This window comes from Hyperolius riggenbachi, chromosome 2 (assembly GCF_040937935.1).
Source record: "Hyperolius riggenbachi isolate aHypRig1 chromosome 2, aHypRig1.pri, whole genome shotgun sequence".
NCBI classification, from domain to species: Eukaryota; Metazoa; Chordata; class Amphibia; order Anura; family Hyperoliidae; genus Hyperolius; species Hyperolius riggenbachi.
This window is the reverse complement of record NC_090647.1, coordinates 36,377,991-36,405,828: the sequence shown is the minus strand read 5'-3', so window position 1 is coordinate 36,405,828 and position 27,838 is coordinate 36,377,991. Positions and strand designations below refer to the sequence as shown.

Here is a 27,838-nt window from a genome sequence, read left to right as displayed (position 1 = left end):
CAGGCAGCAATTGGAGCTCTGTCAGACAAGGAGGGGGGGCCCACCAGAGACCTGGAGGCAGGGCCCACCGAGGAAAAACAGTACTACTGTGGCCCAGTCCGACCCTGGATCAAATTACAACTTGTAATCAGATAAGGGAGACTTGGGCAGGCTAAACTCTCTAAATACATACAGGGTGTATGTCTCTATGTTTTCCTTCTACTCTGCGCAAGAGTTCAGGTCCACTTTAACAAGTAATTGGGAAGACTGCCTGCTGTAACATGTCCCGTGTCCTTTTTGGCTGCTACATAAAGTAAACGTGAAGTGACCTGTAAAAAAAAGACTTACGATGACTACACACCTTTGATGGATGTCGGGGATCGGGACTCAACTCCCTTGGGCATCAGCTGTGTAGCTTACGACGTGTACTGTTGCTGTGCGGAGCAGCGACAGAGCGGCGCGAGCGTGACATCACGTGGCAGGCAGGAGAGAGACATGCACAGAAGAATCGGCGTAGCTACTCATACATTTCACCAAATCGTGCGGCAGCCAGGAATTGGGCACAATGGCGGCCATCCGCGCACAGACAGGATTTGTATGGCAGGTAATGAACTATCATTATTTACATTATAAAAAATGGCGACTGGATGGTGTTAAGGGTTCTGCCTCTGACACAGGAGACCCGGGTTCGAATCTCGGCTCTGCCTGATCAGTAAGCCAGCACCTATTCAGTAGGAGACCTTAGGCAAGTCTCCCTAACACTGCTACTGCCTATAGAGCGTGTCCTAGGGGCTGCAGCTCTGGCGCTTTGAGTCTACCAGGAGAAAAGCGTGATATAAATGTTATTTGTCTTTTCTTGTCTGAAAGGAGTGTTGCCCCGCCCCTGACGACGGCAGGTCTCTGATACTGGTCGGGAAGAGAGCGGGCAAGATCCTTGCATAACGATTTGGTGAAGTGTATGAGTACCACTGCGGTGGTGATAGCCAGTGGGTCCTAAAGGGTTTAGGACCCACAGAAGTGAGTGTGATTTTTCTGTGTTATTACTTGGATTTTATATTAAAAGCTGAGTTGAATTATTTGACACTGAGGGAGTCCCTGTCTCTCTGTTTATGTCCCCCTGGATGTGAGCTGACTCAGGATCACAGTGGGAAGTGAAGAGGGACCTCCCGGCAGCAGTGTGTGTTTGATTTGGTGGAACTCCAGCACAGCAGCACTTGCATTATTGGTGTGGAAAGACTACTCCTGGCATATGGTCTATCTGCATGCAGCTGGGCAGTTCAAGTAACTTAGAAGGGCGCCTGGGCTCGTTTCTCCTCAAATCAGGATCTTCACACCCATAACAAATGCATAACTCCCAACTTTTTGAGATGAGAAAGAGGGACACTTAAGCCACGCCCCCGATCGTGCCCCCGTCACACCCCTAGTCACGCATACCATAAAGATTTCATAAGAAATATATGTAGTTTTATAATTCATACCACACTGGTCCTTTCTATCCTGGTTCATTTTCCTTCAGAGTAACATTTTACAATTAGTAAAATATCAATTTAAAGGATGGGAATAAAGTTATTTAAACACATTTTGTAGTAGAGAACTATATATATATTTACATAGAGAGAGGGACAAAGTCCTGAAAGAGGGACAAATGATGAGGAAAGATGGACAGTTGGGAGCTATGCAAGTGTAGCCATAAAACCATCTGATCTGGAGTATCGGAGAAAGGGAATGTTAGTATTTGGGACCCCCTCCCTCCTCATGCTATTTGAGTAAGTGATCAGATTGATATTCAGATCTGACATCAATTGGATATAGTAGAACGCTTATGTATACACGTGGGATTTTTTTTTTTTTTTAATTTCCGACCAGATTTCCCATCTTTTTTCTGACTGGATATCAGTGGAAAATAAACCTAAAAGACACACAGAACAATAGCCAGTATTTTGATCAACATTTTTCAGCATGTGTAATGGAGAAGCAGATGGATTTTTTACTAGGCATTGGTTGCTGGCAATCAGTAAGCTGTATATTCTTTACCAGATCCGATCATTTTCTCAATGGGAAAATGATTTGTAGTTAAAGGGAAGGTCCAAGCAAAAAAAAAAAATGAGTTTCACTTACCTGGGGCTTCTACCAGCCCCATGTAGCCATCCTGTGCCCTCGTAGTCACTCACTGCTGCTCCAGTCCCCCGCTGGCAGCTTTCTGACCTCGGAGGTCAGGGCCACATTGCATACATTTTTACGCATTCCAGCTAGTGCAGGAACAAAAATGTACGCGTTGCACCACTAACGCGTAAAAATGTATGTGGTAATGTTCCTGCACCAGCGGGAATGTGTAAAAATGTACGCAATTCGGCCCTGACCTCCGAGGTCAGAAAGCTGCCAGAGGGGGACTGGAGCAGCAGTGGGTGACTACGAGGGCACAGGATGGCTGCATGGGGCTGGTAGAAGCCCCAGGTAAGTGAAACTCTTTTTTTTTTTTTGCTTGGACCTTCCCTTTAAAACTGCATGGTGTTTAGCTTGCCTTATACCGCAGTTCCCTTGTTAGCCAGCAGGTGTTAATAATAATTCCCCAAGCAGTAGCCAGAACTCCACACTGGAAAACAGCACTGCTATTACTTGCCATAGAATGCAAAATCTAATATAGTATTCCTGGTTTCAGCTGCAGAAATACTTCTTATATCTATATATTGCTGTATGCTGGTATTTAGCCCCACCCTCCCAGTGATGCTTAGCCTAGGCTGTTTAGCTATGCAAAATTATCATTGCCCAGTGATTGGACAATCCTGTGGTTGGACAGTCCTGTGATGTGCCAGACTAATGATTGCACAGACCGGTCATTCATTGGACAGTCCTGTGATTGGACTGTTTTGTGATTAGACAGGCCTGTGATGGGGCAGTCCTGAGATTGGACAGTTCTGTGATTGGACTGGCCAGTGATTGGACGGGCCTGTGATTGGCCAGGCCTGAGTTTGGCCCGGCCTGTGATTGGACAGTCCTGTGATGGGCCAGGCCAGTGATTGGACAATTCTGTGACTGGACAGTCCTGTGATTGGACAGGCTGGTGATTCGACAGTCCTGTGATTGGACAGTCCTGTGATTGGACAGTCCTGTGATGGGCCAGGTCATTGATTGGAAAATACTGTGATGGGAAAGTCCTGTGATTGGGCAGTCCTCTGATTAGACAGTCCCGTGATTGGCCAGTCTTGTGACTGGCCAGTGCAGTGATTAGACAGTCCTGTGATTGGCCAGTCCTGTGATTGGTCAGTCTTGTGACTGGACAGTGCAGTGATTAGACAGTCCTGTGATTGGCCAGTCCTGTGATTGGTCAGTCTTGTGACTGGACAGTGCAGTGATTAGACAGTCCTGTGATTGGTCAGTCCTGTGATTGGTCAGTCCTGTGATTGGCCACTCCTGTGATTGTCCAGTCCTGTGACTGGTCAGTCCTGTGACTGGTCAGTCCTGTGATTGGCCAGTCCTGTGATTGGTCAGTCCTGTGATTGGACAGTGCAGTGATTAGACAGTCCTGTGATTGGCCAGTCCTGTGATTGGTCAGTCCTGTGATTGGACAGTGCTGTGATTAGACAGTCCTGTGATTGGTCACACGTGTGGTCTGTGGATTGGGAACGCTCAGTATCTTGCAGGACAGGATATTGTTTCCCGGTACTTCCTCTTGTAACCTCAGCTGTCTCTGCGGCATCTTTAAGTGTGATGTTATTTCTTAAATACTCTGCGGTTTATTTCCCCACAGGGCCATTAATGAGCAATAAGCACTGTGAGATAATGTGGATTAGTCAGTTATTCTCAGCGCTCTTGTAAGCCTTTCCAGATCGCTTCTTGTTGTCTGTGCATGGCTGGCACTGGGGTGATTTCACTGCAAACACAGCTGGGAGCAGATAAAGGATATCACAGAGACATGTATAATGTATTCCCCGATATGGGCAGTATAAATGTTTGTCCTTACTGGCTCTGCCCCGATATGAGCAACATAAACGTAATACCTTACTGGCCCTAATTCTATAAGCGGATGTCAGCAGCCCTTTATACATACAGACTGTTACCTCCAGTCCTGCTATCACATGCACAATAACGGTCACCCACAGGGACTCGATCCATCAAGGCAGCAGTTTAGGTCCAAGTGCTGTACAGACATGTTGTTAAGGTACAGACTAGTGATGCATTCTGTTGCTATGAAGGGGGTGTGGCACACAATGGAGTGGTCTCTGGCAGTCGTAGTAAGCAGGGTAATAAGGTGCTCAACCGAGATTATCTGGCACTCTGGATCTCTAGGGGACGCTGTACACACACAGAAATGGCCCCATCTGTCTGCCTTGACTGAGAACTACCTAGTATGTGACATAAGAAAAAATACATTTATGTACCTTTGCAAGTCCCTACCTTATTCCAACAAATTCCGTAATATTGCAACCATATACCTGTATGAATAGATAATCGTTCTGGTCACAAGATCATTGGTCCCCAGCTCATAATTCAAATGATGCCATCTAGGAGGAGGGATGGCGTGTGCAGCCAACAGGCAGCCCTGCATCTGCTTCAGGCTGGGGACAGTATGGAGTTTTCTAGGTTCTTCATATTGTTAGTCGCACCACTGATCACTGGTTACGTTACATTACTAGATACTCAGTTCCACGTGACAGCAAATCTGACTACACTGTAGTAACTTCAGCAGACAATTACTGGTGTCAGAAGTTTAGAGATCTGCTAACAGCTCAGATATTGGAAAAACCTTGAAGAAATAATTATTTAGAACTTAATAAACCAAAAAGGTACTTAATGCACATTACATGCGTCAGTCTGCTTTTTTTCCTGTCTAGATTTAGGCTTTAAAATAATCTTATTATTGATTAACTGACCTGTTTCCACATGACTTCTGCCCTCAGATTTCTTCCCCAGCCTAGAGTGAGTTCCTAGTTCTGTGCTAGGATAAGGAAGCAGCAGCAGCAGAGCTCTTAGGGCCCGTTCTCACCTGAGCGGGAATCGCGCGATTCCCGCTCACGGCAAACCGCTAGCGGTTCTGCAAGAACCGCTACACAATGTAGCGAGTGGCAGTTTTCCCACTGCTGCGGTTGCGGTTAGCGATAACCGCAACCGCGCTACATGCAGCGGTTTGCCCGTGACGAGCGTTCCGCGATTAGCGATCGTGATTAGCGTGCACAGCACGCTAATCGCGATCGCTCCAAAACCGCCGCAGTGTCCAGTGATTTTTCCGCGCTAATCGCTGGAAAATCACTCCCGCAACACGCCGGCGGTAATCGCTGCCATTCTGCGATTGCAAGTGTGAACGGGCCTTTAGGCTTGACTCTGTGAACAGCCATTACCCACTTGAGTTTAGTCTGTTATGTTTGGTACACGCAATGCATTTTTTCGGAAGATTTTCCGGCCGATAGCTTTCCGATTCGATTTTCCGATCAATATTCGATTCTGTTATCTTTTCTTATCTTTTCCCGTTCACTTCTATGAGAAATCGATCAGAAAAACGATTGAAAATAAGATTGGACATATCGGAAATTAACTATCGAACCATCTAACACAAAATTGTATGGTGTGTACTTACCGTAGCATTATAGAAGGAGAGGGTTAGGGAAAGTGGCTGTGGCTGATAGAGGGGTCTTGTGAGGTTCTGCTGTTTTTATACAAGTTCATGAATATAATAAGCCTGCATTTTCAATGAAGAACAATTTTAAGGGGACCTGTCACTTACGTAACAAGCTTGCCTGCATAAATAGCTTCTCTATCTGTCTGTATGCTGACAATGTTAGTTTGCCAGAATGTTTTAGCAGGGAAAACAGCTTCCCAGAAGGTCTGACTCACAGCAGCCCTGCGGGGGAGGGATGTGATCTGTAATGTGTACTCTGTGTATGTAGAGGGAGAGACAGGGCAGCCATCAGGGGGGGACAACTGACACTGCAGTGAGGGGCCCAGGGCTTCTGGGGGCCCTGGGCCCCCCAAAGTACTGGAAGGGCCGCATGTGCTGGCTGTGGGCCTGCGGCTCGCTCACCAGCACACCGCGTTCCAGCACTGAGAGAAGAGTGACATCAGTGCTTGAACGTAGGGAGCAGATTAATGAGCCCGCTACAGCTGACTTTCTATACTGGGGCACCACCTATATCTGGCTACAGGCTACACATACTGGGGCACCACCTATATCTGGCTACAGGCTACCTATACTGGGCCACCACCTATATCTGGCTACAGGCTACCTATACTGGGCCACCACCTATATCTGGCTACAGGCTACCTATACTGGGCCACCACCTATACCTGGCTACCTATACTAAGGCTGGAACCACCTATACCTGGCTACCTATACTAAGGCTGGAACCACCTATACCTGGCTACCTATACTAAGGCTGGAACCACCTATACCTGGCTACCTATACTGAGGTCAACTATACCAGGCTACCTATACCGGTGCACAAGCTGAGACAGAAGGGGACAAGAGGTAAAACAGGGGGATAAAAGAGGCACAGGGGGAACACAGGCAGACAAAAGAGGCACAGGGAGAAAAGAGATGAGATGGGAACATGAGGTCACACAGAGGGACACAAAAGAGGCACAAACTGAGGTGAGACAGAGGGGGACAAAAGAGGCACAGGAAGAAAAGAGGGGACAAAAGAGAACAGATAAAGGATAAGAACGGACCTACAAGTCCCTATCTCATTTGTTAACCGGGGACTACCTGTATTTTGCTAGTATTTGGCTCCACCCACAACATGCCATGGTCACGCCCACTTTTTGCCACATCACACTGTGCATGATGCTTTCTTCAGTGGCGGAGCCATGCACATTTTCTGTCACAGCGCACTTTGCGCACAGACACGGGGGAGGGGTGGCTAGTGGGCGGGCACAGCAACCAGTGGGTGGGCCCAGGGAGGGGGGGAAGCCCCGGCCTGATGGTGTGAGGGGCCCCAAAATTTCTGATGGCAGCCCAGGGGAGAGATCAGAGCCACATGCATGGTGCACATCACCTGGGCAAAGATCATAATCAGTGTCCCTACGGCGACCCCAATCAAAGGGGCATCACAAGAGGCATCTGTATATTTTGCTGTCTACAGGCCTCATCACCTGTTATTTTATGGACAGTTTGATTTGCTTTAGCTGCAACTTTTTAAGAAGCAAATATTTTAAGTTTGCTTTAAAGAGGAACTTAAAATCCAGTATTGAACTTCATTCCAATCAGTAGCGGATACTTCTTTTCCCCCCAAGAAATCTTTACGTTTACTCGAATAGATCATCAGGGGGAGTCTGTGTGGCTGATATAGTGGCGGAACTCCTCCCACAGTGTGATGTCATGGCCCTGACAGTTTGCTATCTGTGAATCTCATTGCATTTTGGGAAATAACCAGGGCTGTGGAGTCGGTACAAAAATCTTCCAACTTCGACTCCGACTCCTCAGTTTAAGAAACCACGACTCCGACTCCAACTCCGGGTACCCAAATGGCTCAGACTCCGACGCCTCGACTCCGACTCCTCGACTCCTTAGTCTAATACTTAACAGGGCTGTGGATTTTGTACAAAAATCATCCGACTCCTCAGTTTATGAAATCAACGACTCCAACTCTGACTCCGGGTGCCCAAAATTGCCCCGACTCCTCGACTCCAACTCCGACTCCACAGCCCTGGAAATAACGGCAGTATCCAACTGTCAAGCAACCAGCATCTCCCTCTGTGAATAGAACTCTCAGTAATGAACATTCCGTACAGATCACCTGGCAGAATTAAAGATATCAACACCAGTGATCAATTTCAGAATGTAAATCAGGGAGAGGGAAGATTTTACAATGTGCAAACACTGACTAAATCATTTATAAATGAATATTGTAAAAACAGTAATTGTATTAATTACGTTATTATCATTACAGTTCCTCTTTGAATCCCCTTTCCAGCCAAAACCTTCACTGCACCCACAGCCTCCTCCTCCCCATTGCTAAACTAGTAATAGTGTAATATTATACTAAATCATCTACCGGTAAATACCAGAATTTAGCTGTAAAAAGAAATTGTCTACGTTTCTGTGACTTAATAAGCTGTTGAATGAAACATGTTGTAATTTTCCTTTTTTATTATTATTATTTATATATTACACTAAAGTAATCACAAACTCAAAGCACAAATGCAGCCTGGAATAATTATAATAATAATAATAATGCCATCCATAATAATAATAGTCATCTTATAATAAAAGGAAAGGTTGTTCTCCCCTGTGGGAAAGAGAGATAGAGAGAGACACCTACTGGGCAGAACTGAAAATGCAAGCAAGCAAGCTTGATTAAATATATTTATCGCCTACACACTGAGCATTTTATTAGTTAACGTGGAGCTGAACTCTTGCACGGGACAGAAGGAAACATAGAGAGAAATGCACCCTGTATGGATTTAGAGAGTTTAGACTGCAATTCCCCCTCATCTGTGATTAATCACAAGTGTAATTTGATCTCTCAGCTGTGACAGCAGGCTGCCTCAACAGAGCAGCTAATTTGTAAACACAGAATGTTTACCCTATATCTGCTTCCATGAAAGCAGGAAGTAGACACACTGCATATTTATTTTAGGATTTGTGTCAGCTGTAACAAACACATGTTTTTTTCTGTAAAGGTTATTATGCTGTTGCTTATCTTTTAGAGCAGGGAGGAAGTTCTGAGTTCAGGTTTGCTTTAAGACAAAATGATTGCACATACTAGATTACTCATAAAAAGTATACCTCTCACGGGTGCAATAAAACCACAATTCCAGCATGCTAAGGAGAGAAGGAGCGGAACACCTGATGAGGGGTCAATAACAACTAGTGTAATGCTTGTCAATCCTTTTTTGTGATCACCCTTGTGCTTCCCAGCAGATGCTAGGGGAAGGTGGGTGGTGGCAGGAGTGCTGCTGCAGGTGTATGCAGACGGGGCTCTACTTTCTTGCTCTACACCAGGGGTAGGGAACCTATGGCTCGGGAGCCAGATGTGGCTCTTTTGATGGCTACATCTGGCTCACATACAAATCAGAAGGGGTTGATTCACTAAGCTACACTGCTCAAGCAGCACAGTTTAGTGTGGCAGCGCAAGTAACATTTTCAAAGTAGGCACGCTAATGCTGTAGCATGCATAAGTGCCTGTTTCCACTACACGCAGATTGGATGCAGAATGGATGCAGAAAAACTGTCTCCAATGAATGCCTATGGGAAAATCTGCAACAGAAAAATCGTGTTTAGTGGAAACAGGCCCATAGACATTCATTGAAGTCAGTTTTTCTGCATCCAATCTGCGTGTAGTGGAAATAGGCCCTTACTATTTTACTTGCGCTACCCCAAAACGAACAGCTGCTTCAATTGCCCCACGCTGGACCCTGTCAGGTCCAGTGACTTTGTAGGACGAGATCCCCGCACTTTGATTGGCCCAACAGGCTGCCTGTCACTTGACAGGCAGCCTATTGGGCCAAAGTGCGGGGATCCCATCTTACAAAGTGAATCAACCTCCAAGTCAGCTAGATAATTGTACAAGCTGTTAGTCGGTATTTCTCCTGTCTGGCTCTCGGGGTAAATTGCTGATGTTGCTGAAACCCAAGAGAAGCTGAAGACGTGTCCGACACTTCCGCTGCCTGGCGGATCAACTGTATACACATCACCATGGCAACAGGGACAGCCCTCTGCTGCGCATGCACACAGTCCCAGTTTGAAACATATTGTATGGCTCTCAGGGAACTACATTTTAAAATATGTGGCGTTTATGGCTCTCTCAGCCAAAAAGGTTCCTGACCCCTGCTCTAGAGCAAGGAGGCGACATAGCATTAGTAGGGGGATGGGCGTTGCCAGCTCGCGTGCTGTAGCCCTGCCCCCACGCCATTATAATAACGATTGCACAGCGTGGTACCAACGGGGATCAACGCTTTGTCCACACTTTGTCCACATTAAGTGGACAAAGTGTGACACATTTTGTCACCAATGACAAAGTGTGATACCAGTGGCTTCAAACATCCATATAAGAAACCCTTTCCAATCCTGCAAGATAATATCTGACATCGTCATTTTCCAGTATAGGCCAAACATTGGACATAGTCTGACAAAAGAAAACACGGCTTACGCTAGGGAAGTGGATAAAATCCAGCACAGCGTCATAAAATAAAATGCCTCACTGTGGGACTCCCATCTTTCATACATCACTGCCAGTTTACCAGGCTTCTAGCAGCTCTTGCTGTTCTGATATGACGCAGGTTGTGTATTGCACACTTATAGCAGACGATATATGGTTTCCAGCTCCACTTTGTCAGGTGACAGGTTTACCTTTTTCTGTGCTGACTCCACTCTCCACTCACGTTGCAGGATCTGCTGAAACACACCCCCGAGGACCACCCAGACCACGGATGCCTCCTGGGTGCCCAACGGAAGATCAAGCAGCTGGCGGAGAGGATCAACAAGGGGATGAGGAGCGCTGAGGAGGCGGAGCGAGACACCCGAATCCTGCAGGAGATCGAGTCCCACATCGAGGGCATGGAGGATGTACGTAGTATCTACAATACCACTACCCTGTAACCCACTGGTGTCAAACACAAAGCCCATGGGCCGAATGAGGCCCTCCTTGCCATTTTATGTGGCCCTCAAGAGCTTCCAATGTCCACCATTGTAACCAGCAAAAAGAAATACAGCACACTGCCTTCCAGTCCAGAAGAGCACACCGGTGAATGTTTCTGGCTGAAACATTGTCAGTTTTAAACTGGGTATAGCAATAATCCACACCATCCGCCCAAAGCCTATCCCCCCCTTCCTCAGTGAAATTAGCATGGTGCCCCCTACTTGGATCCAAACTTCCCCCAGCCCTTGGTAACTGGGAGGTCAAATATACACATCTATACACCTTCCCTCCTTGACACCATCTCCCCACGTAGCAGTGGAGCAGTGTAATGTTTGCCTGCTCCAGTGATCTCTTCTGTTCTTCTTGGCAGTCGCACGCTCTGTTCTTCCATACTTCCTCTTCCTGATCACGTGACATGCCTCAGGAGCCAGAAATATGTAGCATAGAGCGGTGTGGCTATCAGGAAGATCAGAGGAGACTAGAAGCAGCACTGCAGCAGGTAAATTTTAAACTGCTCCAATGTGTTTCTCTGCAGAAGCGAGGCAGGCCAGCAACAGTCACTATAGTTAAATCACTTTGTTTGAGATTGTTCAATAAATGTTAAATCTTAGTAAACAATTTGGCCCGGGACTTAGACTATGTTGTAGATTTTTGTCCCCTTACGTGATAGTTTGTAACCTCTATACTAGAAACTGGCTAATCTACATGAAGCTGTGGCTTTCCCTGTCTGAGCTTCAGCTGGAGGCACACGCCACCCGGTACTGATGTTTTAGTTGGTGCCCAGCAAATGATCATTTGACAACTTATCATACTTTTCTGATGTCCCAGTGAATACATTTCCCTGTAGAAATCTGTTGCATAATAAATTTGGGTTTCTAAGTGATGGAAAATGCATGAGAGGGAGGGAAACGCTATTGCTATCGCTGTGGCAGCTAGGAAAATAGCTAACCTTAAAGGGCAACTGAACTGAAAAGCACCCTCTAAAATAAACATATGCCCATTAATACTATACTCACCCCCTGCCACTCCTTTCTGAAATCTGGAACCTCTATACAGAAAATGGTGCCGATCTCGAAAGTTCCACTTGAGAGCAAGCTTAGTGGGGCTGTGAATGGAGCAGAAAAGGGGCGTGAGTGGGCCGGATGGATGCCAGGAGCCCGCCTCTTCCTGTTTGAAGTTTTGACTTTTTCTGAAAGTCAAACTTTTCTGACGGGTATTAGGGGGAGCGGACCAGACAGCGAAGAGCACACTTAACGACCGCCTAACGCCCATAGGCGTCGGCGGGTCGTTAGTGGTATAGCATGGAAGCGGCCTTTCAATGCTAGTTCACGGAGACTGCCTCCGTGAACAGTGTGCGAGCCGCCGATCGCGGCTTGCACGCATAATGTAAACATGCGGGGAAGTATTCCCCGCTGTTTACATCACACGGCGCTGCTGCGCAGCAGCGCCGTGACGTAGATCGGCGATCCCCGGCCTCTGATTGGCCGGGGATCGCCGCATTCTGATTCGCCGGCATTGACTCTAGGCGACGCAGGACGGATCTCCATCCTGCGCTGCCCATAGGAGGAAGGGGAGGGACGGAAGGGGACAGAGGAGGAAATTCGCTGCAAAGGGGGGCTTTGAGGAGCCCCCCCCGCCGAACGAACAGAGCCGGCGGCGATCAGACCCCCCAGCAGGACATCCCCCTAATGGGGAAAAAGGGGGTAATTCTGATTGCCCAGCCTCCTTGCTGATCTGTGCTGTGGGCTGTAGAGCCCACGCTGCACAGATCAGCGAAATCACCCCTGGTCCTTAAGTGGTTAATTTAAAAAGTATAGTTTGGGTCAGGTATGGACAGTAATGTTACTTCTTCTTCTCTTTGCAGTTGCCAGTTCCCTTCCGGAGGTTTGTGAGACAAGAGATGGTGGTGGAAGTGGTGAGTCCCCGTGTGGTCATTTCTCCATAAATAGTTGTCAGGATAATGTGAGGAACAAGACTAATTATGGTCACTGGTATGGTTATACAACAATCAACCAAAGCCTTAAAAGCATATGCCAAGTATTGTGTGGGTCCCACTGTCACTACAACCATCTGACCTGTTGAGTCATGGCCTTCACCTCTGAACTTGTTCGGTAGTATCCAAGACAGAAGATCCTTTAAGTCCTGGAAGGTGTGAGTTGGGGCCCGCACAGGACAGAATAATTTTCCCAGCACATCCCAAAATATTGCAAACTGTCAATGGGCTTGGGTTCCCTTTAAAGGACACATGTAGCCACCTAAAAAAATACATATTTACCTAAGAAGGGGAAAGGTTCTGCAACATTAAAGCCTTCCCGATCCTTTCTGCATCCCCTCACTCCTCTGCCGGGCCCCCATTACAACGATCTGGCTTTAGTGTCAAAGAAGCCTTCAGATCTCCTCAGAGGGCTTTAGATATACTTGGGTTTCCGAGTACTTCCAAAGCCTTCTGAGGAGACCTGAAGACGCAGCCAGCGGGGGACAGTGGAGGAACGAGGACATGGAGAGAAGAACGGGGAGGCTCTATGGGATCCAGAGCCTTCCCTCTGCATAGGTGAGTATCTAACTTTTTTGGGGGGGTGGCTAAATGTTAAATGTACCCAAACCTAGAGGTGGTTGGCACAGTGCATCCGGTTACCTGTTGGTTCTTGTGTGCTTTTTTTGTGGCACCTTTTTTACAAGTCTTGTAGTTTTTCCCCCAGCAGATGTGGACATTTTCAGATTCCCGTATTAACTGAGTTCTCTTTGTCTGTAGAAAGCGGTTGGCGGTAAGAAGGACCGGTCGCTGTTCCTCTTCACAGACCTGCTCCTCTGCACCACGCTGAAGAGGAAGTCCGGCTCCCTGCGGCGCAGCTCCATGAACCTGTACGTTGGGCGACACCTGCCTTCCTTTCATCACTGCCCTCTATTCCTGTGACGGGGCTCTCTTATCCGGGTTATGTTATGTCCAAAGGGAAATAAAGTAGCTTCAACTAGACACTTTGATCGCTCCTACAAGATGTGTCACGTCTCCCACCGAGCAACTTCTGACCCTGCCAGAGGCTTACAATATAAAGGGGAGGGGGAATGGACATACCAGGTAAGGCAGTGGAATAGGTGCTCCACTGAGAGTTAACCTCCTTGGCGGTAGTCCCGAGCTAGGGTCGGGGTGGAAAACCGCAGCTAAGAGTGGTAATCCCGACCTCTGCTCGGGGTTGCCGCCGAAGGCTGTGTGCAGAGTATAGCGCGCAGCGGGCGTTTCTACATACCTCCCGGGGGTCCCGATGTCGGCTGACATTCTTCTTCCCCTTCTCCGGGGCTCTGCATCCTCCTGGTGAGGTCGCCGGCTGTCGTCCTGGTCGGCGCCCTTTGACCCGGACATACTGCGCTGCACATGGGCAGTATGTCCTATTGGGCTTCCAGTGACGGCACTGGCCGGTGAAGCACAAGCACGCTGGGTGCGTCCTCACGCTGGTGTGTGCACGCTCCACCAGCGAGTGCTGTCACAGGAAGCCCAATAGGACATACTGTGCAGCGCAGTATATCCTGGTCAAAGGGCGCCAACTACACTGACCAGGAAATGAGTAACGGGAGGCAATGCGGGCGAACTGTAGACGATGCCTGGCCACAGGCAGGTGCGGTAAGCCTATGTACACCTCCCCAAACACACACAGGGTGTAATTTTCAAATTAGGGCTAGGATATTCTTTAAGGTGTGGTAGAGGGGAGGAAAATAGAGGGGTGAAGGAGATTGATGTGTGGTAGGGGGTGGAGCATGGCAGCAGCCTGGGGGTAGGGAAGCGAGGGATGTAGGGAGATTTCACTTTGAATGGCTGCATTTTTACCAATGAAGTGGGTGGTGAAGTCGTTGGCTGAGAGGGTGGAACTAGAAGGGGAAAGGGGGTGGGGTTGAGTAGGGAGTTGAAGGAGGTGAAGGGATGTTGAGGGTTAGAGGCCTGATTTTCACAGGACAGTGTGTAAAGAAGGACAGAGTAGAAAAGTAGCAGCTTGGCCTCATAATCCAGGAAACCAGGATTGAGACGTCATTGCCTCCATAACGTTCAGTGGCTCGTGTCACCTTCTTGAAGTTGCGTGTGTGGTTGGGGACGGTTGCCAGGATTGGGGGGGGATCAGCTTTATCTCGGCTCTGCCTGTTCAGTAAGCCAGCACCTATTCAGTAGGAGATCTTGGGCAAGTCTCCCTAACACTGCTGCTGCCTATAGAGCGCGTCCTAGTGGCTGCAGCTCTGGCGCTTTGAGTCCGCCAGGAGAAAATCGCAATATAAATGTTCTGTGTTTGTTTGTTTATGTAAGGCGGATGAAAGGGTCAGATTAACTGGTGGTCCTGCTTGATTGGGGCATGTCAGGGTGGAAAGGGAGAGGAGAGGGCCTGCTAGGATGGTGGGGCTCAGATTGGGTAGGTCCTCCATAGAACAGAACAAGATGTTAGGCCAGAAGCCTCTCTATAGAACTGAATAGGCTGCCAAGCTATGTGTTTGTACAAATATTGTTCCCAGACTGAACGATCTGCCGAGGTGACCATTATTGATACACTTTTGATTGTACGGTCCTACCAAATCTATGTAGTAGAAAGGTTAATTGAGTGAATATAGTTTGAATGGATGACAAGGCTATATACTCACTGTACATCACTGTGATATATGTTGGTGCTATATAAATACTAAAAAATAATATTAATACTCATATTACATAGAAGTGGTAAGATTGTACAATCAAGATTGTATATTTAGTGGGCACCTTTATTTATAGAAAATGTGTATGTAGCTTTATAGTCAATAGGCAGCTTTACCTGCTGGCCAGAGGGCAGGTACAAGTCAGAAGTGACACTAGATTGCAGATAAAGTGATGATTACAGGACAAGTCTCTACTGCCATCTGCAGGTTTATGTAGGTACTGCAGTAATTACACTGCATTAGTACAAGTCAGAAGTGAGAATAGCTTGCAGATAAAGGTGATCACAGGACATGTCTCTTCTGCCATCTGCAGGTTTATGTCGGTACTGCAGCAATAACACTGCATTAGTACAAGTCAGGAGTGAGAATAGCTTGCAGATAAAGGTGATCACAGGACATGTCTCTTCTACCATCTGCTGGTCGGTGTAGGTACTGCAGTAATTACACTGCATTAGTACAAGTCAGAAGTGAGAATAGCTTGCAGATAAAGGTGATCACAGGACAAGTCTCTTCTGCCATCTGCAGGTTTATGTCGGTACTGCAGCAATAACACTGCATTAGTACAAGTCAGGAGTGAGAATAGCTTGCAGATAAGGGTGATCACAGGACAAGTATCTTCTGCCATCTGTTGGCCTGTGTAGGTACTGCAGCAATAACACTGCATTATAGTGGAAGTAGGAAGTGACAATAGATTGCAGATAAAGGTGATCACAGGACAAGTCTCCTCGGCCATCTGCTGGTCTGTGTAGGTACTGCAGCAATAACACTGCATTATAGTACAAGTCAGAAGTGAGAATAGCTTGCAGATAAAGGTGATCACAGGACATGTCTCTTCTGCCATCTGCTGGTCTGTGTAGGTACTGCAGCAGTAACTCTTCCTTGTGTTTCAGATACACGGCGGCCAGCGTGATTGACATCTCCAGCAAGTACAAGCTGCTGTGGAAGCTGCCTCTGGAAGACGTGGATATTGTCAAAGGTTGGTCGCCTTGCTGTGATAAAACCCATTACTCATCTCTTTGTAAGAAAAGTAAATACAGGAGAAAAACCTAAAACCCTTCACACACGTGCCTGACCCTCTGCTGGTTAGGCTCATTTAAACACTTTTCAGAAATAATCAATAAGCTTACATGTACCTTATAGTAGTTTTGAATATCCCAATGACATCATTATTTTAGCCCTGAGACTGCCTCCTCCATCAACTGTTGGAAACTACACTTCCCACAATCCCTAGCGGTGACGGTTATAATAGAATGGCGCGTTCTAGTAGCCATGTAAAACCTAATTTTGCCTTTTTAAAACAGAAGGTATTTGTGATGATTCAGGTTGGAGTGAGTTCTGAGATGTTTCCCACAATGCATCACTGCTGAATATGCAAATTATACTTTGTTGTTCTTGTAAGCTAACCACACCTCCAGATCCGCGGGAATGCAACAATGTGTCAGCTTGTTATTTGTACAGAATCACACTTATCCAACGTGCATACAGACTGTTTCTGATTGGTTAATCCTCATCAGTGCATGGCATGGATTCATTTGGCATGTATGAGGTAGACCTTAAAACACCTAGATTTACAGATTGTCCAGCAAGCTCATGGTGAAGCAGAACTCCTAGGAGTGTGTAAAAGGACTTTACTGATATGCAGGGTAGTGCAGAATTTTGCCTTCTTAAAACAGAAGGTATTTGCGGTTATTCAGGTTAGAGTGAGCATATGTCTCCCACAATGCAACACTGCTGAATATCCAAACCACAGAGCCATACTAACCATGCACTGATGAGGATCAAGGAATCTGAAACAAGATGGCACATCATTGCATTCCAGCGGATCTGGAGGTGTGGCTAGCTTCCAGGGACAACAATGGGGGATTTGCATATTCAGCAGTGAAGCATTGTGGGACACCTCAGAGCTCGCTCCAACCTGAATAATCACAGCAGCAAATTAGCAAATCATGTTAGCAGGGATTCATTATCCCCTGAACCTCAGTGATGATGACTTCCTGTAGTCATTTTACACCAATTTTTATCTCATGTGTTTTGGACCTTAGTGACTTAGTGCTCGTTTCCACTATTGCGTTGCGAAATCGCTGCGGCAGAATTCGCATGAAAATTCGCATGGATGACGATGTATGCGAATTTAACCATGGCAATGCCGGTGTGCTTTTCCATTGATTTCATGCGAATTCGCATGAAAATTCGCATACCAAAACAGCATGCGAATTCCCTATTAAATACATTAGCGACGATTCGCCTGCATTCCACTCGCAGGCGAATTCTGCGGCTCTTTTGTGCGTTTTTTCACCGCTGAAAAAAACGCACCTCAACAACGCTACAGTGGAAACAGGCCCATCCACTTGCATTACATGTGCGAATCCACATGCGTTGGACGCATGCAGATTTGCGATAGTGGAAACGAGCCCTTACGGTAATCAATGATTCACTTGCACTCCATTTTTTGTGTGCAATGCCTTGCGTTTTTAGAGGATAGGTACAGGCAAACAAAAAAGGCATGTCTCTTCTGACATATTGCGGAAGAGATTCCCAGCAGATGTATTGAATCTGCAAGGAACTGAATGAGAAAATCGATGAGTGTATAGCCACCTTAACTCAGAAAAGCAATCCCTTAAAGGATAGGTACAGGCAAATAAAAAAAAAAATCACTTACCTGGGGCTTCCTCCAGCCCCCTGCATCCGTCCTGTGCCCTCACCGCAGCTCCCGGTCCTCTCCAGTGGAGAAGCTAACCTCGCCAGGTCGGCTTCTACGCTCTGTACCTATCCTTTAAGGGATTGCTTTTCTGCTCACCACTGTAGAAAAGAGTGATTATCTGAGTTAAGGTGGCCATACACTCATCAGTTTTCTCATTCAGTTCCTTGCAGATTCAATACATCTGCTGGAAATCTCTTCCGCAACATGTCAGATCGATTTTAACTAAAAATCAATCGAAACTATCGATCAGACAGGATGGAAAATTAACAATCGGGGGCGAGGCAAGATTATTGGCAGATCAATGGCCTATAGCTTTGCACCACGTCTAAAGGGGCCCATACACCTAACGAATTTCCCGCCGATATACAGCAGATTTGATCACTGTGATTGAATCTGCTGTGAAATCGTTGTGCAAACGCCGACAGAACGATTGATTTCCGTCTGAAATCAATCGTTCCCGTCGATCCGTCCGTGCGGAAGATTTTGTTAGATCGTCAGCGGGTTGGGAGTGCGTTGATAGCGGTGTTCGATTGCCCGATGACCGACGCTAGCTGCAATACATTACCTATTCCGCCGGCACGTGTCCACGCTCTCTTCGCTGTCTTCTTCACTGCGCTGGGCTCCAAGTTCGGCTGGCTTCACTGAACTTCCTGTCCCGGCAGGAAGTTTAAACAGTAGAGCGCCCTCTACTGTTTCCCGGACAGGAAATTCAGTGAAGCCAGCCGGACTCGGAGCCCAGCGCGGAGCAGAAGACAGCTGAGACCGGGGGACATGCGCTTGCCGGATCAGGTATTGTATGCGGGGGGCGGGGGGGCGGCAGCTTCACAGATGGTGAATCGATTTCATGCTGAAATCGATTCACCATCTGTTTGCAGTAAAGGCAGCCATACGATCCCTCTCTGATCAGATTCGATCAGAGAGGGATCTATCTGTTGGTCGAATCTGATGGCAAATCGACCAGTGTATGGCTACCTTAACAGTGTAAATCTGCAGTTCGATCGATTTTCAATAGATTTCCTGCTGGAATCTATTGGAAATTGTGCAGTGTATGGTAGGAATCGAATCATTCTGAATCAATTCTTTTTAGAAAGAAATCAGTCGTTTTGGGTGGAAATTATAGGACTCTGAAATCACATTTATGTTCCCCATTTTTGGAGTAGTGAATATTAACAGAAGATCTTTGCCGGCATCTGTATGAATGTTATGTATTGCTTTGCTGCTGTGTGATTTTCTGATTAGATGGTTGCAAGAACAAAAATAACCTGTTAGTATATATATATATTCTTAGTGAAAAGGCATGCCAGGCTCGTTACATGGAAGCGAGCATTATGAGAAGCAATGACTGGTACTGTTTTGCTATATTCAGTGGTAGGCGATGAATGAAGAAACAGAAGCGTGGGAGTGGTAAATGTCAGTGAATAACACATCATGCACAGAAATATGTATAGTATAATATTACAGCGATAATACAGAATGTGACAACACACAGGCGGATGAGGAAAACAACTGGGGAACAGTATTCTAAGGCTGGCCATACGGCTACTTTCCCACCAAGATGTTGCATTTTAGGGGACGTTATGGTCGCATAACGTGCCCCTAACGCAACATATGGTGGTGTTGAAGTTGGACGTCAGATTGAGCTGCTTTATGCAGCCCTCAAAGCAGCCGCTCCAGGTTAGTGATAGGAAGTCCGGATCTTTTTAAGGATTTGGATCATTTGAATCGGATCATTGAAAATATTTGGATCTTTGAACCGAATCATTTGAATCATTTTACTAGGGAAGCAGACTGGGTGAAATGACTAGCAGGACAGGACTTTCCCTGCACTGTACATTCTGTATGTTCCTGTTTCTTCCAGACAGACATACACTGTGAACCAAATCATTCATTGTGATGATCCGGATGATTCGACTCACAAAAAAGATCCGGATCAAATGAACGATCCGTTCATGATCCGGACAACTCTACAGTCCTACCAGTCACCACAGTGCAGTGAATATTAATTATCCATGTGGCTGGCTGCGGAGGAGGAGGGGAGACCTCCTCCTCCAACATTACTGAGCATGTGTAAACAGTCTAACGTGGCTTAGCCCAGTATAACGTACAGCATGCAGCACTTTGTTTAAACGTGCTGCGTTACAATGTAACGCAACGTGGGCACTGTGAACAGCACAATTGATTTTACAGTGCTGTGAGTTAGGCTGCGTTACTGGCTGCTGTAACATGGGACTTTAATGTCCCACTGTGAAAGCAGCCTTAAGGTGCACGCAATAAAAAGTATACAATATTGCAGTACACTTCCTGAAACTGTATCAAAGGAAGCTGGGCAAATGTTTATGCTCTAATCTACCAAGCTTGTCATTTCTGAAAATGACTATGTAATCTGCTTCTTCTTGGTCCTGCCCCATCCTCTTCAATGTTTACAGATGTTGCACTGCTGATCATGTGACCCTCCCTAGAGCTACAGCAACCAGCAAGTTCTCCACTTTGCAGTCTGCTGCCAAATGTTCTTCTAAGTCCTCCCCCCTTAGTGTATGTCCTTCTACTCCCCCCCACCCCCCCATACCAACACACACTCTGAAGAGCTTTATTTCAGGGTCACGTGACCTCAGCAATTCTGTGCAGCCGTGGGACCTGAGCCACTTTGGCTTCTGATTAGCGCTGCTCTGACTCATTTCCCTCACACACAAAGCAGGTAATTATGGTTCAGTGGCCTATACGGAAGAATGGATGCGCGGCCAGTGGCATAGCTAAGAAGCTATGGGCCCTGGGGCAAGTTTAACATGGGGGCCCCCCAAGCACTCTATACATATTAATTGATACAGCGCACCAACACCTGCCAAGGACAACTAGAGAGGTGCAAGAAGGGGATGGGGAACAGTCTGTTGATTACTATTTACAGCATCTATAGAAGTGATTATTACCAGCACAGGACCAATAAAGAGCTAATATTGCGGTTAAGGGAGAGCCGCTCGGGGCCGCCCGGTGCGGTCACAACCTCTGCACCCCTTATTGCTGACCATCAGTGTTAATCATGGCTCTAGTGGCACCTATTGAGCCATTTTGGTGCTGGGGATTGGCTATTATTATTATTTTTTATTTATATAGCGCCAGCATCTTCCGTAGCGCTGTACATAGTACAAACAAATAATGGGGAACAAATATACATAAGAAATACAAGACACTGTACAGTGATGACATTGAATAGAATAAATACAGATACATACATAGTTGATATGTAGTTGGTACATGCAGGGCCGGGCCGACGCATAGGCGAGAGAGGCTCCAGCCTCAGGGCGCAGTGTAGGAGGGGGCGCAGAATTCATTCAGCTGTCATTCCTAATTGTGTTTGAAGCAGACAGAAATAAGAAAAGGGGATACATGGCAGTGACTGCAAGCCAGATAACTAGAGATTAAGGTGTTGGGGAGGTTGTGGGCCCTGTGGCCCTCTTAGTCTAATAGCAATCAGTGTGTGACGGCTGGGGTGGCAGGGATGGAGGGGCGCACTTTAGTGTCTCAGCCTTGGGTGCTGGAGGACCTTGTCCCGCCTCTGCGTACATGCGCATATGTTAAAATAACAGCAGTATGAGAAACACTAGGAGGAGGTCCCTGCCCTTGCAGGCTTACAATCTAGAGGGTAGTGGGGAGGAAACAAAAGGGAAGGAAACACAAGGATTAGTGGGTGAGCCAGTGTGCCTTCAGTGCAGCCTATAGCAAATTATAGGCTTGTCTGAATAGGTGTGTTTTCAGAGTACGTTTGAAGGTTTCCAGACTCGTGGCATGACGAACTGGCTGAGGGAGAGAGTTCCAAAGGAGAGGGACAGCCTGTGAGAAGTCTTGGATGCGAGAGTGAGAGGAGGTGACTAGGCTGGAGGACAAAAGGGTCTCCTGTGAGGAACGGAGGGTCCGGGCGGGGAGGTATCTGGAGATTAAAGAGGAAATGTATGGAGGCGATAGCTTGTGTAGAGCTTTGTATGCAAGTGTGAGAAGTTTAAACTGGATCCTTTGGGCAACTGGTAACCAATGGAGGGATTGGCAGAGAGGGGCTGCCTCATTAAATTAAATAACCTGCCTGAGCGAGCCACTTGCAGAGGGGGAATGTCTCATTTTTTTACTCAATGCAAACTTAAACTAATACTAATAACTTTGTCACACAGGGACATCCCAGGCCTCAAACCGAGACAGCGTCCAGAAGATTATCGGCAGACTGGATGAGGATCTGAGCACCATGGGCCAAATCAGCAAACTGTCAGAAACCCTCAGCTTCCCCCACCAGGTGAGGGTACGCTTTACCTTGAAAGAGGCCCTGTAGTGACACATAGCAGAATGCAACACATTATTCAGGGTAGCCACTTCTATGGTAATTATACTGGATTCAGCATCAGAAACACTTCTTATATCTGTATATTAATATGTAGCTCCACCCTCCCAGTAATGCTTTTTAGCTATGTGGAATTATCCAAGAGCATTCTGGGAGACAAGGTATAATTTCTACTGGCTTTGGAACCCTCAGTAAATATGAACATTCCGCAGAGATCACAGGTTAAAGATGTCATCACCTGTGAAAAATTTCAGATTGTAAAACGCTGGCCTTTTTTTTTTACAATATTCATTTATAAATTATTTAGTCAGTGTTGTTCCGTTGTAAAATCTTTCCTCACCCTGATTTTAATTCAGAAATTAATCACAGGTGGAGACATCTTTACTGCTGGCAGGTGCAGCTCTGTGGAATGTTTGTTTACTGAGAGGTCCGAAGCCAGTACAAAATATACCTGGTCTCCCAGAATGCTCTGGGAGAATAATTCCATGAAGCTAATCAGCCTAGGCTGAGCCTCGGGGGGAGGGGGGCTACATACCAATATGCAGCACTGTATAGATACAGTGTTATGCTGGTGAGCAGCCAGCTGACCCTTCCACTGAGTTCCCAGGAGCATGGGGTCTAAGTGACCACGGGTTCTCACCAGAGCGCCCCGCAAGGGACGATGGACTTAAGCTGCCTAGTGCACACCAGGTCGCACTCAGGCGAGGCTCTGACAGTGGTTGAGAGAACTAGCGACACCACACTTAGGAGAATACTCGTAGTCAGACAGATCCAGGTCAGTAGGCATGCGGCAAGTAGGCAAAGTCAAAGGGCAATCCGGGTGGAGGCAGATGGCAGACAGGCGTAATCAGAAGGCAGTCTGGGTTTGAGGGCAGGTGGCAAACAAGCGTAGTCAGAAGGCAATCCGGGTCGGGGCAGGCAGCAGACAGGACATAGTCAGAAGGCAATCCGGGTCGGAGCAGGCAGCAGACAGGCGTAGTCAGAAGGCAATCCGTGTCTGAGCAGGCGGCAGACAGGCGTAGTCGGAAGGCAATCGGGACGAGGCAGGAAGTAGACAACAGAACGAGATCAGAACTAAGGTGCGTGGAGCAGGGATGGTCGAACAAGCCGGGTCAGTAACGGAACAGACAGCAGAACAACAAGGAGGCAGGCAATGCTAACACACAGCAAACTGACAGAGGTATCAGCGGGGAGCCTTAGTGTCAGAAGCCTTAAATAGGCTAAGGCTGAGTTGTTTGGTGCGGAAATTTGTATGCTTGCGCACGCGCAAGCACCAAGTCCTGCGCAAGCATACGCGTTACCTGACGTCACGTCGTGCATGCATGCACACGCCCTCCCCCACCCCAGGAGATATCCCAGGACGAGTGACGCGCGCGCACCGCATCATCCGGCCTCACCATCAGCACAGGACCCGAGCGGCTATAGGAAGCTGTGGCCCCACGGACATGACGCACCCCACACCCCCCGCAAGAGCAAGTGGCCAAGTGAAACCAGGGCTGTGGAGTCGGTCCAAAAATCTTCCAACTCCAACTCCTCAGTTTATGAAACCACGACTCCAACTCCAGGTGCCCAAAATGGCTCCGACTCCTTAGTCTAATACTTCACAGTGCTGTGGATTTTGTACACAAATCATCCGACTCCCAACTCCGACTCAGTTTATGAAATCAACGACTCCGACTCTGGGTGCCCAAAATTGCCCGACTCCAACTCTACAGCCCTGGGTGAAACTGACATACAGGAAGTCTGATAATGAAGGGAGAGGTGGGGCTAAGCCAGCACTGCAAAAGGGATTGTTTATTGAAAAAATGGATAAAATCACTTACAGTCAGCATACAGTCCTTAGATGCAAAGCGGATATAGTGGGCGCCAGGTCTGTGTCCCCCTGCAGACGTCCGTTTCGCGCTAACAGCGCTTGTTCACCGCAATGGGGTAAAAGTGGGTATCCTGAATAATTTACTGCATTCAACTATATGTCACTACAAGGCTTCTTTAGTAAATATGTTAAAGAGCACCTCCGGCCAAATAAAGGTCTGAATGGCAATGCATATATGTAGTCTATGCTCTGTGTACAGTTAGCGGAACATATACAATTGACATGTGGTACATCCTAGTGGATAGAACAGACTCACATTTATATCTGTAGTAGCACCTCCTTCTTTCTCCTCATGCTGATATATGGACCCTGGAGGAGGGAAAATCACACTTTATTATGTGCGATTTTATATATCTTGGTAACTTATTTGGTTTAAAGAAAACTGTAATTTATAATGTAGGTACTCTTTCACCTCTTGAGGACCGTAGGCTTACACCCCCCTAGTGGCCAGGCTATTTGTTTACACTTCAGTGCTCTGCAGCTTTAAGAGCTTGTTGCAGAGCTGTAGAAAGCAGCACACAAATGATTCCACCCCCCCTTTCTGCCCACCAACATAGATTTCTGTTGGTGGGCTCTGATCACTGCTGTAATGTTTGTTGTTTTTTTTTTTAACCACTTGAGGACCCAGCCTTCCCCCCCTTAAGGACCAGCGCTGTTTTGTATGATCTGTGCTGGGTGAGCTCTGCCGCCCACAGCACAGATCATGTTACATGCAGAGCGATCAGATCGCCCCCCTTTTTTCCCCCCTATGGGGATGATGTGCAGGGGGGGGTCTGATCGCTCCGGTCTACAGGCATGTTGCGGGGGGGGGACACCTCAAAGCCCCCCTCCGCGGCGAAATTCCCCCCTCCCTCTCCTACCTGCTCCCCCCCAGTGATCGGGGCTGCACAGGACGCTATCCGTCCTGTGCAGCCAGTGACAGGCTGTCCACTGTCACATGGAGGCGATCCCCGGCCGCTGATTGGCCGGGGATCGCCGATCTGCCTTACGGCACTGCTGCGCAGCAGCGCCGTTCAATGTAAACAAAGGAGACATATGTCTCCTACATTTACATTTAGTCTGCGATCAGCGGCTCGCAGGCTATTCACGGAGACCCGCTCCGTGATCTAACAGGAAACGGCCGCCCGCGCGAGCGGCCTTTCCTGATTAATTAGGGAGGCATGGTCCTCCAGCTACCACTTTGCCGCCGCACGGTATGAGTGTGCGGTCGGCAAGTGGTTAAATACATTTTGCTATTTTTTTAATTTATTTTTAATGCTACCCTCCCTCCCTTCCCCCGCCAGCCAATAACCTCTATCTGTTCTCATAGACAGCCTATGAGAGCCGATCGCTCTCTGAGCCTCCCAGGGGGACAGAAGAGTGTCACGGCTGTCCCCAGTACAGCGCTGTACAATGTAAATAGATGGCGGTTTTGCCATCTGACAGTCTGTTAGCGGCGATCACAATCTCCTCCCCCAGGACTTAACGCCAATTGGTGTGAGGCGGTTATTTCGAGGTTAAACAACCACACCTCGGCATGAGTCACCCTCTGAGGGCCGCTCACTGACAGGAATGGGGTCGGTACAGACGCTCTCCAGGAAACAGACACACTGATGGGTTTTCTGGTAACCTGTAAACACTTTCCGCCATTATCATCCCGCTGGAGGGAAAAGCAGATGATTTTGTTTTGCACAATTGCAGCCGCGGCAGAGCGTGCAGCAGTCAAGAGCCCAGAAACATGATTAGACGCTTCCTACATTTTGGTGCTCATCAGTGTCTGGACTCGGCTGCAGATCTCCTGAATTTCTCCTTGGAAGGGGGGTGTTAGCACCAAGTTTAAACTGAAGAACGCTGGAGGTGCCTGTGAACACCAATGGTGTGTGTGTATATGTGATATTTCCCTCAGCCAAGGTAGACAGAGAAATACAAATAAATGATCTTTCCTACCTTGAAGAAGTAACAGTCAGGAGGTAGGAAATACGAATAAACTCAGGGCCAGATTTAACATAAGGCAACGTAGGCACGTGCCACAGGCACCTTGATGATGGAAAAACGTCTCACTCCCCTACCTCCTTCCCTATGCAGAGTCTTGATGAGAATGTAAGGTTACTCACCCAGCGCTTCGCATTCCACTGATGAGATCTCCCATCAGTCAGGGGCACCTCTAGCTACTTAATACTGAGGTTCCTCTATTATTATTATTATTATTTATATAGCGCCGACATATTACGCAGCGCTGTACAGTGTATATATATATATCTTGTCATTAACTGTCCCTCAAAGGAGCTCACAATCTAATCCCTACCATTGCCATATGTCTATATTATGTAGTGTAAGTACTGTAGTCTAGGGCCAATTTTAGAGGGAGCCAATTAACTTATCTGTATGTTTTTGGAATGTGGGAGGAAACCGGAGTGCCCGGAAGAAACCCACGCAGACACGGAGAGAACATACAAACTCTTTGCAGATAGTGCCCTGGCTGGGATTCGAGCCAGGGACCCAGCGCTGCAAGGCGAGAGAGCTAACCACTACGCCACCGTGCTGCCCAGCGCTGCAAGGCGAGAGAGCTAACCACTACGCCACCATGCTGCCCCATGCTCAGCCTCTAGCTACCTAATACTAAGGGGCACTAGCAGCTACTTATGAAGGGCAATGGAAGTAAGGAAGGGCAGCCAGCACACTTGTGGTGCGGTTTGAAGGGGTTTGTAGGTACATGGAGGGTGAAGTCTAGGAAGCCAGGACATCTGTGCCCATAGGCTCCTGTGAGGTAAATCCGGGCCTGATTAAACTTCAAACTTGTATTATGCACATTCAACAACGCGTTTCACTGTCAAAGCCGCTTCCTTGAGTCAATTACTGTACCTTCCGCAGAAGAAGTTGTTGATCCAGGGCGCCCATGAAATATCACATATAAAAGCACCGTTGGCTTTCACGGGCGCCTCCAGTGTTCTTCAGGGGGGCATGCACAAGAAAGATCTCCTAGAGCAAAGTTTTTTTTGGAGTTGCGACAAAGACCTTTCCAAGAACAAGGCCGAGTGGGGACAGTACTTCCCCACATGCTTGTACAAGTGCTTGCCTCTTCAGCAACCTAGCTGTGTGAGTATACTCTCATTATTACTCCTTTTTCTGGTGACCTTATGATATTACGCCAGATTGGGCTCCTGATCTCCCTGTGTTTTTTTCTCCTCTACGAGTTCTGATAGCTCCAAGTTTAGTCACGGGTAATCTTGTTTGGCAACCTTTTTTAACACCGTTTCTGTTTTTTGCAGAGTCTTGATGACGTCATCAAAGACATGATGGCCTCCGTGCATCGTGAGCTGGCTGAGAAGCAGTCCCTCTGCTACTCCATGTCCTTCCCGCCAAACAAAGTGGAGCTGACCACCACCAAGGCTGACGGCACAGAGTCCTTCATCTTCGAGTTCAGCAGCCCCGACGCCAGGCTACATTTCGAGCAAGCTTTCGAGGACGGCAAGAAGAAGCTGGGTAATTCCCGCCTCTGCAGACAACACAAAGGGCAGGAGGTAGAATTACTTCAAAGGTCAATCTACTGAAGTCCACCTGCCCCTTTCTGTCCCTCACAAGCCAGCCGCAACAGTTCACCTGCTAATAGAGAGCTGTGCTTGGTTTGTCGGTACACAGGAAAATATATGGAGTAGAGTATTATAAAGGTACTAGCCGACCCGCGGCGTAGCATACGCCGCATACGAGGGTAGAGGGCAGGAAGGGGGTATTGGGCACAGCGGTGG

At 47.5% G+C, this 27,838-nt stretch overlaps 1 protein-coding gene across 3 annotated transcripts in view; it reads left to right on the top strand.

Moving 5' to 3' along the window:
• The window catches only part of ARHGEF17 (Rho guanine nucleotide exchange factor 17), a 371,957-nt gene that overhangs the window by 309,559 nt on the left and 34,560 nt on the right, over positions 1–27,838 (top strand). For all 3 annotated transcript variants that reach the window (XM_068266634.1, XM_068266632.1, XM_068266633.1), the window contains 6 exons: positions 10,301–10,477; positions 12,415–12,465; positions 13,303–13,412; positions 16,109–16,194; positions 22,077–22,195; positions 27,362–27,575. In XM_068266634.1, the coding sequence (XP_068122735.1) occupies positions 10,301–10,477; positions 12,415–12,465; positions 13,303–13,412; positions 16,109–16,194; positions 22,077–22,195; positions 27,362–27,575 (757 nt within the window). The remainder of the gene's footprint in view (positions 1–10,300; positions 10,478–12,414; positions 12,466–13,302; positions 13,413–16,108; positions 16,195–22,076; positions 22,196–27,361; positions 27,576–27,838) is intronic.